Below are 12,576 nucleotides of genomic sequence, written 5' to 3'. Positions count from 1 at the left end.
ATCCATGCTAAATACCCAACAAATGCTGGAATCTGAAAGATAATGACCTTGCTCTTCCAAGGGCCATCAGAAGCTCTCAAGATTGGAAGGGACATAAAAGCTCATTTGGTCTGATGAATCACCCAGTGACCGAAATTTGTCAGCTGTCATCTAGCTTCTGCTTGCATCCCTACAGAGGTGGGTGTCTCACTACCTTTTCTAGGAGCTGGCCTTTTGCAGACCATTGAGTTTTTAGAAAATTCGTGGTTATATCAAGCCAAAATGGCTTCCTAACAGAACTCCTGCTCTTGGCATTGAGTTAACTTCTGGCAGCATGTGGAACAGGTGTGGTCCCTCTTCTCAGTGACTTAGAGACAACCTTCATATTTTCCTGGCTTTTCTCTAGGCTAAACAGCACCTCTGGCCCACAGGTTCCTTCATTACCTATCAGGGTTCTGGATATTCTGCCTTGTGTTTCTACAGCCATCACTATGAATCCCAGACTCCATCTTCCCAAAGTCCCAAATCAAAGTAAGGAAGGGAGTGGTGGGATTTGTGTGCCCCCAGAGTCTCCTGTCCCTCCCACCTTGTTGATGTCCAGCAGCTCCGTGGGGGGTTTTGCCCTCAGGCACTGCAGCAAGGCCGCCGAGTCCATCGCGTTGGAGCCACAGATGCGTGCGATCACCTGCAACTATTTCCAGAGAAGGACTGGGTCAGAGCACAGCCCTGGAAGCGGCCAAGAAAATGACAATTGAAAAGAGTCCTTGATCCAATCCCCGGCTGGTCCTTCATATATGAAGCCTGCCCAGCCCCCACCCCACCCCCATGAATGTGTAACAGAATGTGCACACTGAGGTCAGGCTGGCCCTGGACCTCTTTACGCTCCTGTCTCACCCTCTTGGCCATCTTTAGCGACCGCTGGAGCTGGGGGAGGGGTGCGGCACTCCGTAGCTACGGAACAGAGTCAGGCTTCCTGGTCACGGGGACACCAGTGCTATGACGTCGGCTCCATTGACACTAGGCCGGAAGCCCAACTCAGGAGCCCCAAGAGTGAGGAGCAGCTTTGCAAGCATGACTTATCTGCCCTGAGACAGGACTCCGGCTCACTCTCAGCCCGTCAGCTCTGCTCAGCTGAGCCCCAGTGCAACCTGGAAAACCCCCAACATCTTTTTCTGTCTCCCACCAACTCCACTCATCCCCACTTCCTCTGGGATGTCCTTTCATGAACTCCTTCCTCCTCTAATTCCTCATCACCTCAAGAATCCCCACGTTCTCTTCCTAGCATTTTCCTAAACACTGTCTTGCCTGGTCATTGAACTTTTGTTGGGCACTTGTCCCTTGAAAGTGGTGGTCCCTCAATGTCTGGGAGTCACAAAGACTTTGAGAAGCCAATGAAAGCTACAAACCCTCTCCCTGGGAAAATGCACAAACCTACAAAACCTGCCTACAACTGTAGGGGCTCAAGGACCACCATCCAGAATTTCCTTGTCATAAAAAGATGATGGTCTTCTCAAGTCAGTGTGGCGTGTCTCCATTTATAAACCCACAGGTCCTACCATAGAGCTGGGGAGACAAGGGACACTCAATAGATGTGTAGCCGAATGAAAAACGATGTGTACAAACCGAAAGCTGATGTATCGTGTTCCCCAAATCAGTATGTCCTGTGTATTGGGAGGACGTTCACAATACTGTATCTCTAGGCCTCTGCTCCTGGCATGTACTGTTATTTTCTCTAAGGTGTTTAAGCAGATGTACCTCTAAAATGCATGGTCCCCAGGAGATGGCTCCACAGCCCCGTGCTAATATTCATTGACTGAATCAGCTCAGTTGTTAACTCATTCATTTGGCAAACATCGATAGTCACCTACTAGACGGGGACATGAAAGATATAACCCTGGCCTCCAGGTCCTCACTGCCTGGCAGAGCACTAAAGCAAGAGGACAGATGACAAAAGCCCTGGGCATATGCCTCACTGTCCCCTCACAAGCTCACGCCAGGCAACGTGCTTCATTCACAGTGTTCTTTTCCACTGAACGGGAAACAGCCTCAGGCTCTTTCTTAACATAGTCCTCTAGGTGGAATGGAGCAGTTACAGGAGATGAGTTGTATACAACACAGGGGTCTGAGTAATATATCCAACGAATAAGATGTAATAACTATCACCTACACACTCATGTACACGCACGCATGCACACACACACACAATTGTGCACACCAGCCGTGTTGCACTGGAGATCTACTTCCTGAACCAGGCCTTCCATGGAGCAATAATGTTCACATTGACCAGCGTTGGATTCTTTGACCGTGGTCAAGTAAGGATGGCCAAGCACACAGTCTATCAACACCTGCCCAAGTTCTCCCGTGACCAAGCCGAGGAAGCTAAAGAGGTGTTAACAAGGTACCTACATCTTCATTCCTCTCGTCATCGGGGGCCCTCAGGAAAGGGATGATGGCCACCCCACTCTCCATGATGGCTCTGTGGAATAAGCCATTGGCCATGGGGGACAGAATCTGGAAAGAGAGCACAGGAGACCAGGACAAAGTTATGCAGGGGACTCCCCCATCCATCACACACACCACCCATCCTTCCCAGGAAGTCCCTTTAAAAAGCTCTACACATATGGGGGGGGACCCTGGTTTGGGAATTCAAGGACGAGCCACAAAGGTTCAGGCGAGTTATTTAACGTCTCTGAGCCCCAGACTCCTCAGGAGCTTTGAGGTCAAACATTCGGGTGAGAGTCCTAACTCCCTTACTTTCCGGATGGAGAACCTCAGGCAAGTTGCTTTCTATATTTCTGAGTATCAGTTTACTCCCTATAAACCTGGGAGAGAAAATGGAGCCCATCTCACAGAATTGTGCAGAGCAGAAGTACCGGATATAGAAGGCTTTGCACGATCCCTGGTCAAATATTACACACTCCGGAAATGGAGGCTATTAGCATATATGTAAAAGTTGGTTTACTCTAATTCACCTTATCGAGTAATCTTGAAGATAGAAAAATAACTTGTATATTGTCAAGTTCTATACAGCAGAAGCTCTCTTAACCCACTCCCATGTTAACTGCCTTCTGTGATTAACCTGTTAACTGAGGCCCAGGAGATGCTGACCACTCGGAGTCAGTGGGCTGTTTTCTAGCACCACACACGTTTCTATTCCCACCAGTTTCTGGCCAAGAGTCAGGTGTGTTTGCTCCCAGATTTGTTTTGTCAGTTATACTTGCTACTATAACGACCTAATCGATGAGATATCGTGGGAACCAATGAAGTACGCATGTAGAAAGAAAACAAAATTATGTTTGGGGAAAGAAACTTTGATGAAAGCAAGTAGCTGAAAAATAGCGCCATCAGATTAATTTGGTGTGAACAAGGTAAGAGTATAAGCTATGTGGGGAGGCAATGGGAGATTCCATGAGCACGCCGCACTAGGACTACAATGCAGGCATCTCAAGTTCATGCTCGCTGTAAAGAAGCTAAAGCAGCTGTTAGAGGACATGAATCTGGGGGCAGGGGGTTATGCCCAGAGCCCATGGTGGATCTCGGGTCAACAGACCAACCCTGAAAAGACACGACATTGGTGAAGAAATGCACACTTTATGTTGGAAGTTGAAATAAAACGTTATATGCATCCTTTGTTGCTTTAGTTTTAGCTACATTTTTCTATTAAATGGGTAATTATCTGTCCTGGTAATTAGATCCTAGGGCTTCGACCCTATAAATATAAGTACGGGATTTTTCTTCAGACTGTGACTCACTAGGTGTTCTTGGGCAGCTCATTCAAACTCTTCTTGATGACAGCTCTTGTCCACAAAAAGAGACTAAGCTCCTAACTGACGATGGGAGGTTTGAGGGAGACAAGTGTCCATTCAGCACGAAAGCACCAATCAGCTACGAGTGATTCATGGTCCTAATTTCTGTGACCTCCCACACCGAGGTTCGTTCAAGCCCCGCAGAGAGAAGAACTCACAAGGCTGGAAACACTTATGGCTCCCGCTGACTCGCCAAAGAGGGTCACAGAGCGTGGGTCCCCACCGAAGAACTCGATGTTCTCCTGGACCCAGGTTAAGGCGGCCATCTGGTCCAGGAAGGCCCAGTTCCCTGGAGCATGCTGGTCCCCTGTGCTGGGGCAAGAGGCAAGGTGAGAAAATTCAGTGGACCTCAATCTGTTTCCCGAAGCCCAGGGAGTTCGAGGTGGAGCTCTGGGAGGATGCAGGGCATTGCCACTCTGGCTGGTGCAGAAGGGGAGAAGGCTGCAGGTGCAGGGCAATAGGGAAAGCCACGCTTGGCTCTCATTCTGCTGGGATTTGGTTTCGTCTTTGGTTTTTTTGACAATCCGACGAAAGTTACATACCCCAGAAAAATGCGCAATCTCGTAAGTGCAATATGAGGGTATTCATAGGCTCCCCTGAATCCATGGATTCCAGAAAGTTCCTGTTCCTGAGAGTTGGTCTGCACCAGGGAGCTAGATGTCCTGGGCACAGAGGTTCCAGGGAATGACTACATGAATAATAATGGTAATAAGAGCGAAACACCTATCAAAATATCCGTGTGGTCCACACCATATGTGAGTAGCCCTGGGATCACATTCTACTCCCCTCCATTCTCCAGTCCCCTCATGGCTCCTCCTGCTGGTTCCCTGTGCTGGTCCATGAGCCCTGCCTTCTCTCTCCCAGCACCACCACATCTGGTTAGGAGCCAAGCCCTGGCGATTTCACCTCCAACCCACTGTGGTTTTCACATGGGTTCCCATTCTTCCATTTCCATTTATCCAGATTCACAATCTGATCACTTACGATCTGGGTGACTTTGGGCAAGCCAATGCTTCCTGTCAATGTTCTCAGGCCTAAAACAGGGCTAGTTGTGACGCCTGTATCACATGTGGTTATGAAGACTGGCCGTGCAGGCCCACGGTAAGCGCTGTGTACATGCTTGTGATCACTCTGGTTACTCAACTACCATCCCACTTTGTCCCGACAGCCAGCCTCAACGCTGTGCTGTAGCCTCCCAACCAGACTCCTGCCCAGCCCCTGCTTGCTCTGGAGTGACCGTCCTGATAGGCTGCTCTGAGAACGGCATGGCTGGGTCCCTCAGCCCCCATGCTGGCCTGGCCTTCAAGGCCTTTCCACATCCCCTCTCCTGCCACATCCTTATCTACCTGCCTACTAGGACCCAGATCTTAGGAACAACTTTCGGAACCCTTTCTGCCAGAGGAATCCCCACGTACAGAGCAGCTGACTGCAATCGCTCTGGGTCTTCTCAGCCCTTCCTCTCCCCATGGCAGCCCCAGAGCCCCAGGCCAGGACCACGGGCCGCCAGCACAGCTTGCAAATATCATTCCCGGCCCCTGTGCAAGTTCACTTCCTTCCAACTTCCCAGCTTTTGCTCGGGTGGCTCCTTTGCCAAGGATACTCTTCCCCAGCCTCTCCTCTCAAACCCAACCTCGTCTTGGAGGTGCGATTCCAATGCTGCCTCTCTCGTGATGCCGCCCTGATTCCTCACAGCTCCCTCCCGTGTGTACCGCCCTCCCACCTGGCACCCTCGGGGCCTTAATCACATCCTGCCTGGTGGCATGGATATTTGTGTGCCTGTGGTATCTCCCCCACAACACTGAGAGTGCCCAAAGGGTGGAATCACACTCAGCTTCCTGCCACTTTCCCCACAGTGCTGGCTGCTGTCCTCTCATTGCCCCCTGGCCAGGGCTTAGGGTCTGCTGTGTTCTAAATAGGATACAGAAGTGGTCAAGCTCTGCTCTGTGAGCCCTGGGAAGTTGCTTCCCCTCTCTGTGCCTCCACTTTTCAACTGCAGGATGGGAATGACGACAATCCATTTCCCGTAGGATTACTCTGGGGGCAAGCTGAAGCAACGTATGGCTAGTACGCAGCGCTGTGCCTGGCTCACAGTGAGTATCTGACGCATGGTGGCCTTTACCGTGGAGAGAGAAGGAATGATCCTCCCAGGGGAGTATCTGAGGAGGCCGGACATGAGGCCCTATAACTGCTCACCCACCCTGCCTCCTCAAATTCCAGGGCACGCGTTGGGGCTACACTCCTCCACCTTCCCGGGCGGTTGGGTGAGGCCACATGCTGAGCTCTGCCAACGATATATGAACAAGAGTGACAAGCGCCACCTCCGGGCTGACCCAGAAGGAACTCCCTTGCATGAGAGTTGTTTGTCTATCTGCCGGTCAAACGCAGATAGGGTCTGGGCCCTGAAGGAGGGCAGAGCCATGAGACGGAAGGACCCCAGGCCCTGATGGACCACATAGAAAGACCATTTTCAGTCAGGATCACTCAGCTGGACCTTACTTGAATGAGAAAGAGATGTTCATTTTGTTTTGTTTTAAGTCACCAAGACTTGGGGGTTTATCTGTTACAGCAGCAAAATTTACCTAACTCCTTTGGGTCACATTTGTTCAACATCATTGAAGGCTCATTCCTCCTGAGGTGGCTGGGCACTGAATCCCCTGTGGCTATCGCACAGCTGTGCCTTGGGGACCCAGGGTGTCGGTCACGTGGGGACACTCACTTGAAGAAACCCAATATTCCTAGCCGGTACTGGGTCGTCACAATCAGTACGTCCTCGTAGGCAGCCAGGGCGGACCCGTCAAAGATGGAGGCTGAGCCAGTCTCGAAGGCACCCCCAGGGAGCCACACCATGACCTGCGGAAGGGATAAGACCTCTGCAGTCAACCTGCCAGGCATTCACATCCCCTCCCCATGCATTTTGGGACTTTCTTTCTTAAAGGAAATATAATGGAAAGCATTCCTTTCTAAGTAGCATCAGAGGCTTTGTCTTTTGAAGAAGGCCAGGGGGTAAGCTTGTGGGTTCTGGCACCGAAGTGCCTGGGTTGGATTCCCAGCTGTGCCACGGATGAGCTGTGTGATGTTGGGAAGATTACTTAACCTCCCTGAGGCTCATTTTTCTCATAGGTAAGCTCTGGAGAACGAAAGTATCTCACTGATGGGTGATCATGATATTTAAACAAGATCCTGCATCTAAAGTTCTTAGAACAATTTCAAGTGACCAGAAAGCACTAACTAAATATCACTGAACTTGTGACCCACAGGAAGATGGAAATCATTGTAAGTCATGTAGGAGAGCCAAACCACTTAAGCTATTTTAACTTAACTCCTTCCCCTACCTACAGAAAGAAGAGAAGCAAGGAGAGATGACAGGGAGGAGAAGTATGAAAACTTTCCTCTATTGATTAGAAAAATTCGGACTGGGGAACATAAAACATTCACATGGTACTATTGGGATTGATATACTTGTTAATAGATCCTTTCCATTCTCTTTTTTAAAAAAAGATTTATTTATTTATTTATTTTAGAGAGAGAGTGTGTGCAGGTTGGCGGGGAGGGGAGCAGATGGTGAGAGTCTTAAGCAGACTCCACACTGAGCAGAGGGCCCGATCTCATGACCCTGAGATCACGACCTGAGCAGAAACCAAGAGTCCAATGCTTCACCGACTATGCCACCCAGGTGCCCTGCCCTTCATTTCCCAGGAATGCCTGGGTGGCTCCGTCATTAAGCGTCTGCCTTCGGCTCAGGTCATGATCCCAGGGTCCTGGGATGGAGCCCCGCGTCAGGATCCCTGCACAGCAAGAAGCCTGCTTCTCCCTCTCCCCACTGCTTGTGTTCCCTTTCTCACTGTCTCTCTGTCAAGTAAAGAAATAAAATCTTAAAAACATAAAAAAGGATTTCCTAAACAAGCAAACAGAAAATCAGGGTCCTTTTAAGCAGTGTCTTTCTAAATGTTTACAGGCCATTAAATACTCAACAGAGGGGAAAAACAAAACAAACTAAAAATCAAAGTTCAAGTCAAGCCACTGCCAACAAAGAAGCAATCAGAAAGGAAGATAAAGTGAATCTGTCATTAAATGACTTTTTAAGAGTTATTGATGCATCGAGTGATTGCATTTCCCTTTTACCCAACAGGGAATAGGTTTGATTCTAGACACCCTGCCCCTCTGTGTGGGTCCCTGGAGCCCTGGGCATGGCGGGCAGCCTTACAGGAAGCTTGGAGCCGGTGTCCGCATGGGCTGGTGCATAGATGTTAAGGTATAAGCAGTCTTCGGACACTTCCAGTTTGGGGTAATGCACCTTGAGGAGGTGTTGATATGAGAGCAGCCACTCTGAGTTCTGGAGGCACCTTGGAGGAAGGAAGGAGAGATCTCAGAGTTGCTGTCAGTGAACGTGCCTGGGAGGGACCAGGTCTTGTGACAGCAGAGAGGCCTCGTGGCCTCCCGTGTCTGAGCGGAAGAGGCCTATGGGAGCTATTGGTACAAAATCTAATCATCTCCCCCACCCCCACCATGGTGGCACAAACAGAGAAACATGCTATAATTCTTTTAGATCTGGTTTTTGGGTAGGAAAGCAGTTTGTGCAGAATAATTGTATCATTAACTTCCAGCACCTACTCGTGCCTACAGCCACTACCACAATTCAGACACACACACATCAAGATTCAACATGGCTCAACAATTCCCCAAACTGGAAAGCAAGACACTGGGTTACATACCAAGGACTTTGCTCTAGCAGCTCCCTTTTCTGCCCCCAGAGGGACAAAAGGACATCTCTAGGCCTTTTCACCAGGACCCAGTGGAGGTAGATGAGCAGGGAGATTCCTGTATCCAAGCCTTTGCTCAGGCTGGTCCCTATGCCCAGAGTGCTCTCTGCTTATATCTGTTTGCTCATGTTCTCCCCTTTCTTTCAGATTCAGTAAAAGTGCCACCTCCTCCAAGAAGCCTTCTGAGATCCCCCCAGTTAGACCACAGCTCTTCAGAAACACCTATACACGTTGTGTTCTTTCCTTGAAGTTCTCTTAGGTTTGCACATGAGAGTCGCCATCTTCCCCCACTCAAATGTGACCAGCCAAAAGCTGTTTTGGTCACCTTGTACCTCATAGTCCCTAGCACTGAGGCTATGACACAGTAAGATTGAGTTAGACCAATATATGACTCCTAGGCTGGGTGGGTGGTTTCTTCTCAGCATCCTTCTCTGACCCCCTAAAAGGTTGCCCTCGTCACTTTATATTTTAATCGTTATTATTTATGCCCCTAGCACCCCCACCAGCCCACAAGGTCATTCAGGGCAACTGTGACCAGTCCACCATATGTCCCCCAGGACGTTACAGAGAGGCAATGACTGAGTTGGTCTCAATGGATCTTAGCTGAATGAATACATGAAGAAAGGAACAGATGAGTTTCAGCTTCGTGTCCTGAGTCCCTGGGCCGCATGGGATCTACTTCTGTGGCTTAGGGAGCTTCCTGACACCAGGAGTCCTTCTGCCTGGGACTCTAAGGCCAAGAACCAAGAACCAACCTGAGGACTGGACAGAATCTGAGCATCAGAAGATTCTCGGGGATCGCTTCTCGGCCTTTTGGCTAAGACCAAGTGCAGAAGATTCTTGGGAAGTCTCACCTTCCAACCTATGCTCATCACGATTCACCCACCTCAGCTTGAACATCAGCAGTGACGGGGGCTCCCGACCCAGGACACGTGCATCTACTCCACAGGTGTTTGTGGATTTCCCTGCATCGGGCAGAGAGCACTAGAGCTGAGATCCCTCTCACGTGGTTCTTCACCCCAAAGCCCTCAGCCAGTCTGGACCTTGGGTGGAGATTGACATGGAAACACCTGGACCAAGACTCAGTAAGTCTGTCACAGTGGTTCCCAAATCTGATCGATCCTTAGATCCCTAGACACCTTTCAGTGGAACCAGCTTCCTGGGCCCAGCTCTGGAGATTCTGATTCAGGAAGTCCAAGAGGGGAGCCCAAGGAACCTGCATGCTCTGAACACCACTGCCAGTGATCCCGCTGATCAGCCAGCTAGGGGGGCCATGGGCAACCGTCCTCCTCCTTGGTGCCCCCACCTTTCCCAGGGACCTACACGACCTTTATTCCCCTGCAGTGCTCCGCCCCCACGCCCAGGCCACTTTCCACCACGGGACTGAGACTGCTCTTACAATTTAGGGTAGGACGTGGCATCTCGGAAGTCATTCCAGGGCAAGGCAGGCTTTGGTTTCTTAAATCGCAGGGGTCCTACAGGGGGCACAGCATAGGGGATCCCGAGGAACACGTTCACAGGCATGGTGCTTCCCAGCACAGTGGCTTGCTTCCCCCGGACCCACCCCAGCCTGGTGCTCCTCACTGGTGCGTCCGCGGCTGGCCCTGAGGGAACACACAGGGCAGAATCAGGAGTGGCTGGGTGGAGAACTGGAACGAGCCCAGGAGCGCCCCTCAGTGGGGTCACTCTTTCTTGGCCCAGAGGCTGTGCAGCAGGAAGTACCTAGACTCCCCATCAATAAACCACTGGCCATGGCTTATTTTAAGATTGCCTTAGAAGCCACCCGCATCAGAGCGCTGACTTCGTTTCTCCTGGGAGCACAGCACCAAGTCACAAAATTTGCCCCAGTCCTCTTGGGGAACAAGGAAACTCTCCCCTTCAACAGTGCAGATTTCCCCTACTCTCTGATAGATGCCAGGCTTTCCAGATTCCAGGGTCCCACAAAGTCATCTGGCCCAGGGTCATTTTCATATCTATCAGCACCCCTGCTGGCATGTCTGTGCCTTCCCTACCCGACTATGAGCTTTTTGATTTTTCTTAAAATTAAATTTTAAAAACTTTTTAAAAATCCTTCCCAGGACAATCCTAAGCAGTAACATCTATGGAATTGTGCTTTTTGATGACTTAGGTCTATGTTTTTGAATATACATGAAAATAAATATACATCAATAAAAACAAAAAGTTCTCATGGGGATGCCACCCGACATCAGCTCCCCCGCCCCCAGAGACAGGAGGATGATATATTGGGAACCCGAAAGTGCAAGCTACTCGGTTTTCACATAGAATACAGAGTGTTGGGAAGCCCACTGCCCATCTGTTTACTTATTAGTAGGACTCGGGCGTCTTGGTGCTACCTGTTCTAATGTCATTTTAATAGAGAAAGTCCTGTCCAGGCAGGGGCTAGTAGAAAGCATGGGCTCCATCCTATGACCCTCCCCAGTGCCTGGGACAGTGGGCTCTCCAAACTCCAACAAGGTGTGAGCAACCCAAGGGCAGGACCGTGCTCTACCCACTCCCACAAAGGAGACTCTGCAGAGGATGGTTTTCAGTAACACCAGGACACTGCTCAGGGGCCCTGAGGTTACTTACATAGCCTTTTATGAGCCTTCAGACCTCCGAGAAATAGGTTTGTTTGCACTAGTGGTAAGGAAATTCCCCTACCCCATCTTCTGAGACCCCTCCTCTCCCACGGGGTGTCTCACCCTTGGTGGCAGCTGCAAGGACCCAAACAACCCAGATCAGGGTCTGGCCCCGGTGCCCCCACTCCCCACTCATCCGGCTGGCCTGCCTGAATGCCCTGCACCTTCACAGCCGCAGCTGGCCTCCGAGAGCTTCGGTCGGGGGGCAAGAAAGGGCTTCCTGTTAGCCGACAAATGTTGAGCGGGCAAACACAGGACACCGGCTGGTGAAGAGAGGCAGCAGACCAAGATTTTCAGAGGAATTGGCCAAGCAAGACTTTCCTGTTCTGATTTACATAAGGAGAAGCTGATGATTAACTTGTGAGCTGGGGAAGGATAGTGCGGCAGGCTCTGGGCATGCGGGATGGAACAAATACAAGGGACACTGGGCATCAGGGAAGGCAAAGACCTTAACTGCAGTGTCTGCAGGGGCCAGGAAGGCAGCAAACAAACAGTGAATAAGCTGGCCAAGAGAGCTTGATAGGATGTGGTGGGGACTGTGGGACAGAGCACATGCCCTCTCTTAAAGAGGCAAGACTTCTCAACTCCAACGAACGTTTGGCTTATGACAATGTACGTACACCAAACCAGAAGTCAGTGATCTCTCTCGATTTTTGTAAGTGGTTTCAAATTTGAAGAAATCATGTTATGAGCCCAGTGCAGTATTTCTATTGGCTTGAGCTGTGTCTGCAATTCTGAGCTAGACCCAGCTCCCCCGCGTAAAAGTGAGGAGACAAGTCCAAAGAGGTGAAGTTCCTGTACGTGGTTCTGTTGGAGCCTGTCCTTAGCATTCAGGTGGGTCATTGAAGATGTGGCTCAGGACCCAGGAACATCACCATCCGGCTCCTGGCATGGTCCACACCACCCTCGGGGTAAAGGTATAGCCCCAGGATGGGGCTTCCCAAGTGCTTGGGGTTAGGTGGGTGGAATCAGAATTATCTGGGGTACATGTTGAAATTCTGTCCTTCTGCTCAGTCACCCTGGAGATCTGGGGGCAGGACTTGAACAACATCAATGGTGGGTTTGGGAAGCATCGATCTAATGCACAGGTCTCGCAGAGGAGTCACCTTCTGAGAGAGGCAGGGTTGTCACAAGCAGGTATTATATGCCTGCTGGATACAGAACTCTACATAAGCAGGCGGGGAAAGCCTTCCTCAAGGTCAGAGCAGGGGGCTGTCAGGTGTATTTTGCTAAAGGCCTGTGCTCTATAAATCTCTACAGATTAGTAGAAGTCCTCCGGTAAATATCTTTTTCCCCAGCTTTAAGTCCCTTTCTGACGAGCCACTGACCACACCAGCAATTATGGAAATTGGACTTGGGCCGAGTCCTTTCTGAAGATTTGATTCTTAATTC

At 50.3% G+C, this 12,576-nt stretch overlaps 1 protein-coding gene across 1 annotated transcript in view; it reads right to left on the bottom strand.

The window, feature by feature from the left end:
* The window catches only part of CES5A (carboxylesterase 5A), a 28,441-nt gene extending 16,982 nt beyond the window's left edge, over positions 1–11,459 (bottom strand). The window contains exons 1-7 of the mRNA XM_045988165.1: positions 11,248–11,459; positions 9,945–10,149; positions 7,990–8,128; positions 6,502–6,635; positions 3,944–4,097; positions 2,386–2,490; positions 566–670 (exon numbers count right to left, since the gene is read on the bottom strand). Of these exons, the coding sequence (XP_045844121.1) occupies positions 566–670; positions 2,386–2,490; positions 3,944–4,097; positions 6,502–6,635; positions 7,990–8,128; positions 9,945–10,149; positions 11,248–11,320 (915 nt within the window). The 5' untranslated portion in view covers positions 11,321–11,459. The remainder of the gene's footprint in view (positions 1–565; positions 671–2,385; positions 2,491–3,943; positions 4,098–6,501; positions 6,636–7,989; positions 8,129–9,944; positions 10,150–11,247) is intronic.
* Positions 11,460–12,576: the final 1,117 nt, after the last annotated feature.

Source organism: Meles meles, chromosome 19, assembly GCF_922984935.1.
Source record: "Meles meles chromosome 19, mMelMel3.1 paternal haplotype, whole genome shotgun sequence".
NCBI classification, from domain to species: Eukaryota; Metazoa; Chordata; class Mammalia; order Carnivora; family Mustelidae; genus Meles; species Meles meles.
The sequence above is the reverse complement of the archived record's forward strand: the minus strand, read 5'-3'. Positions and strand labels throughout refer to the sequence as shown.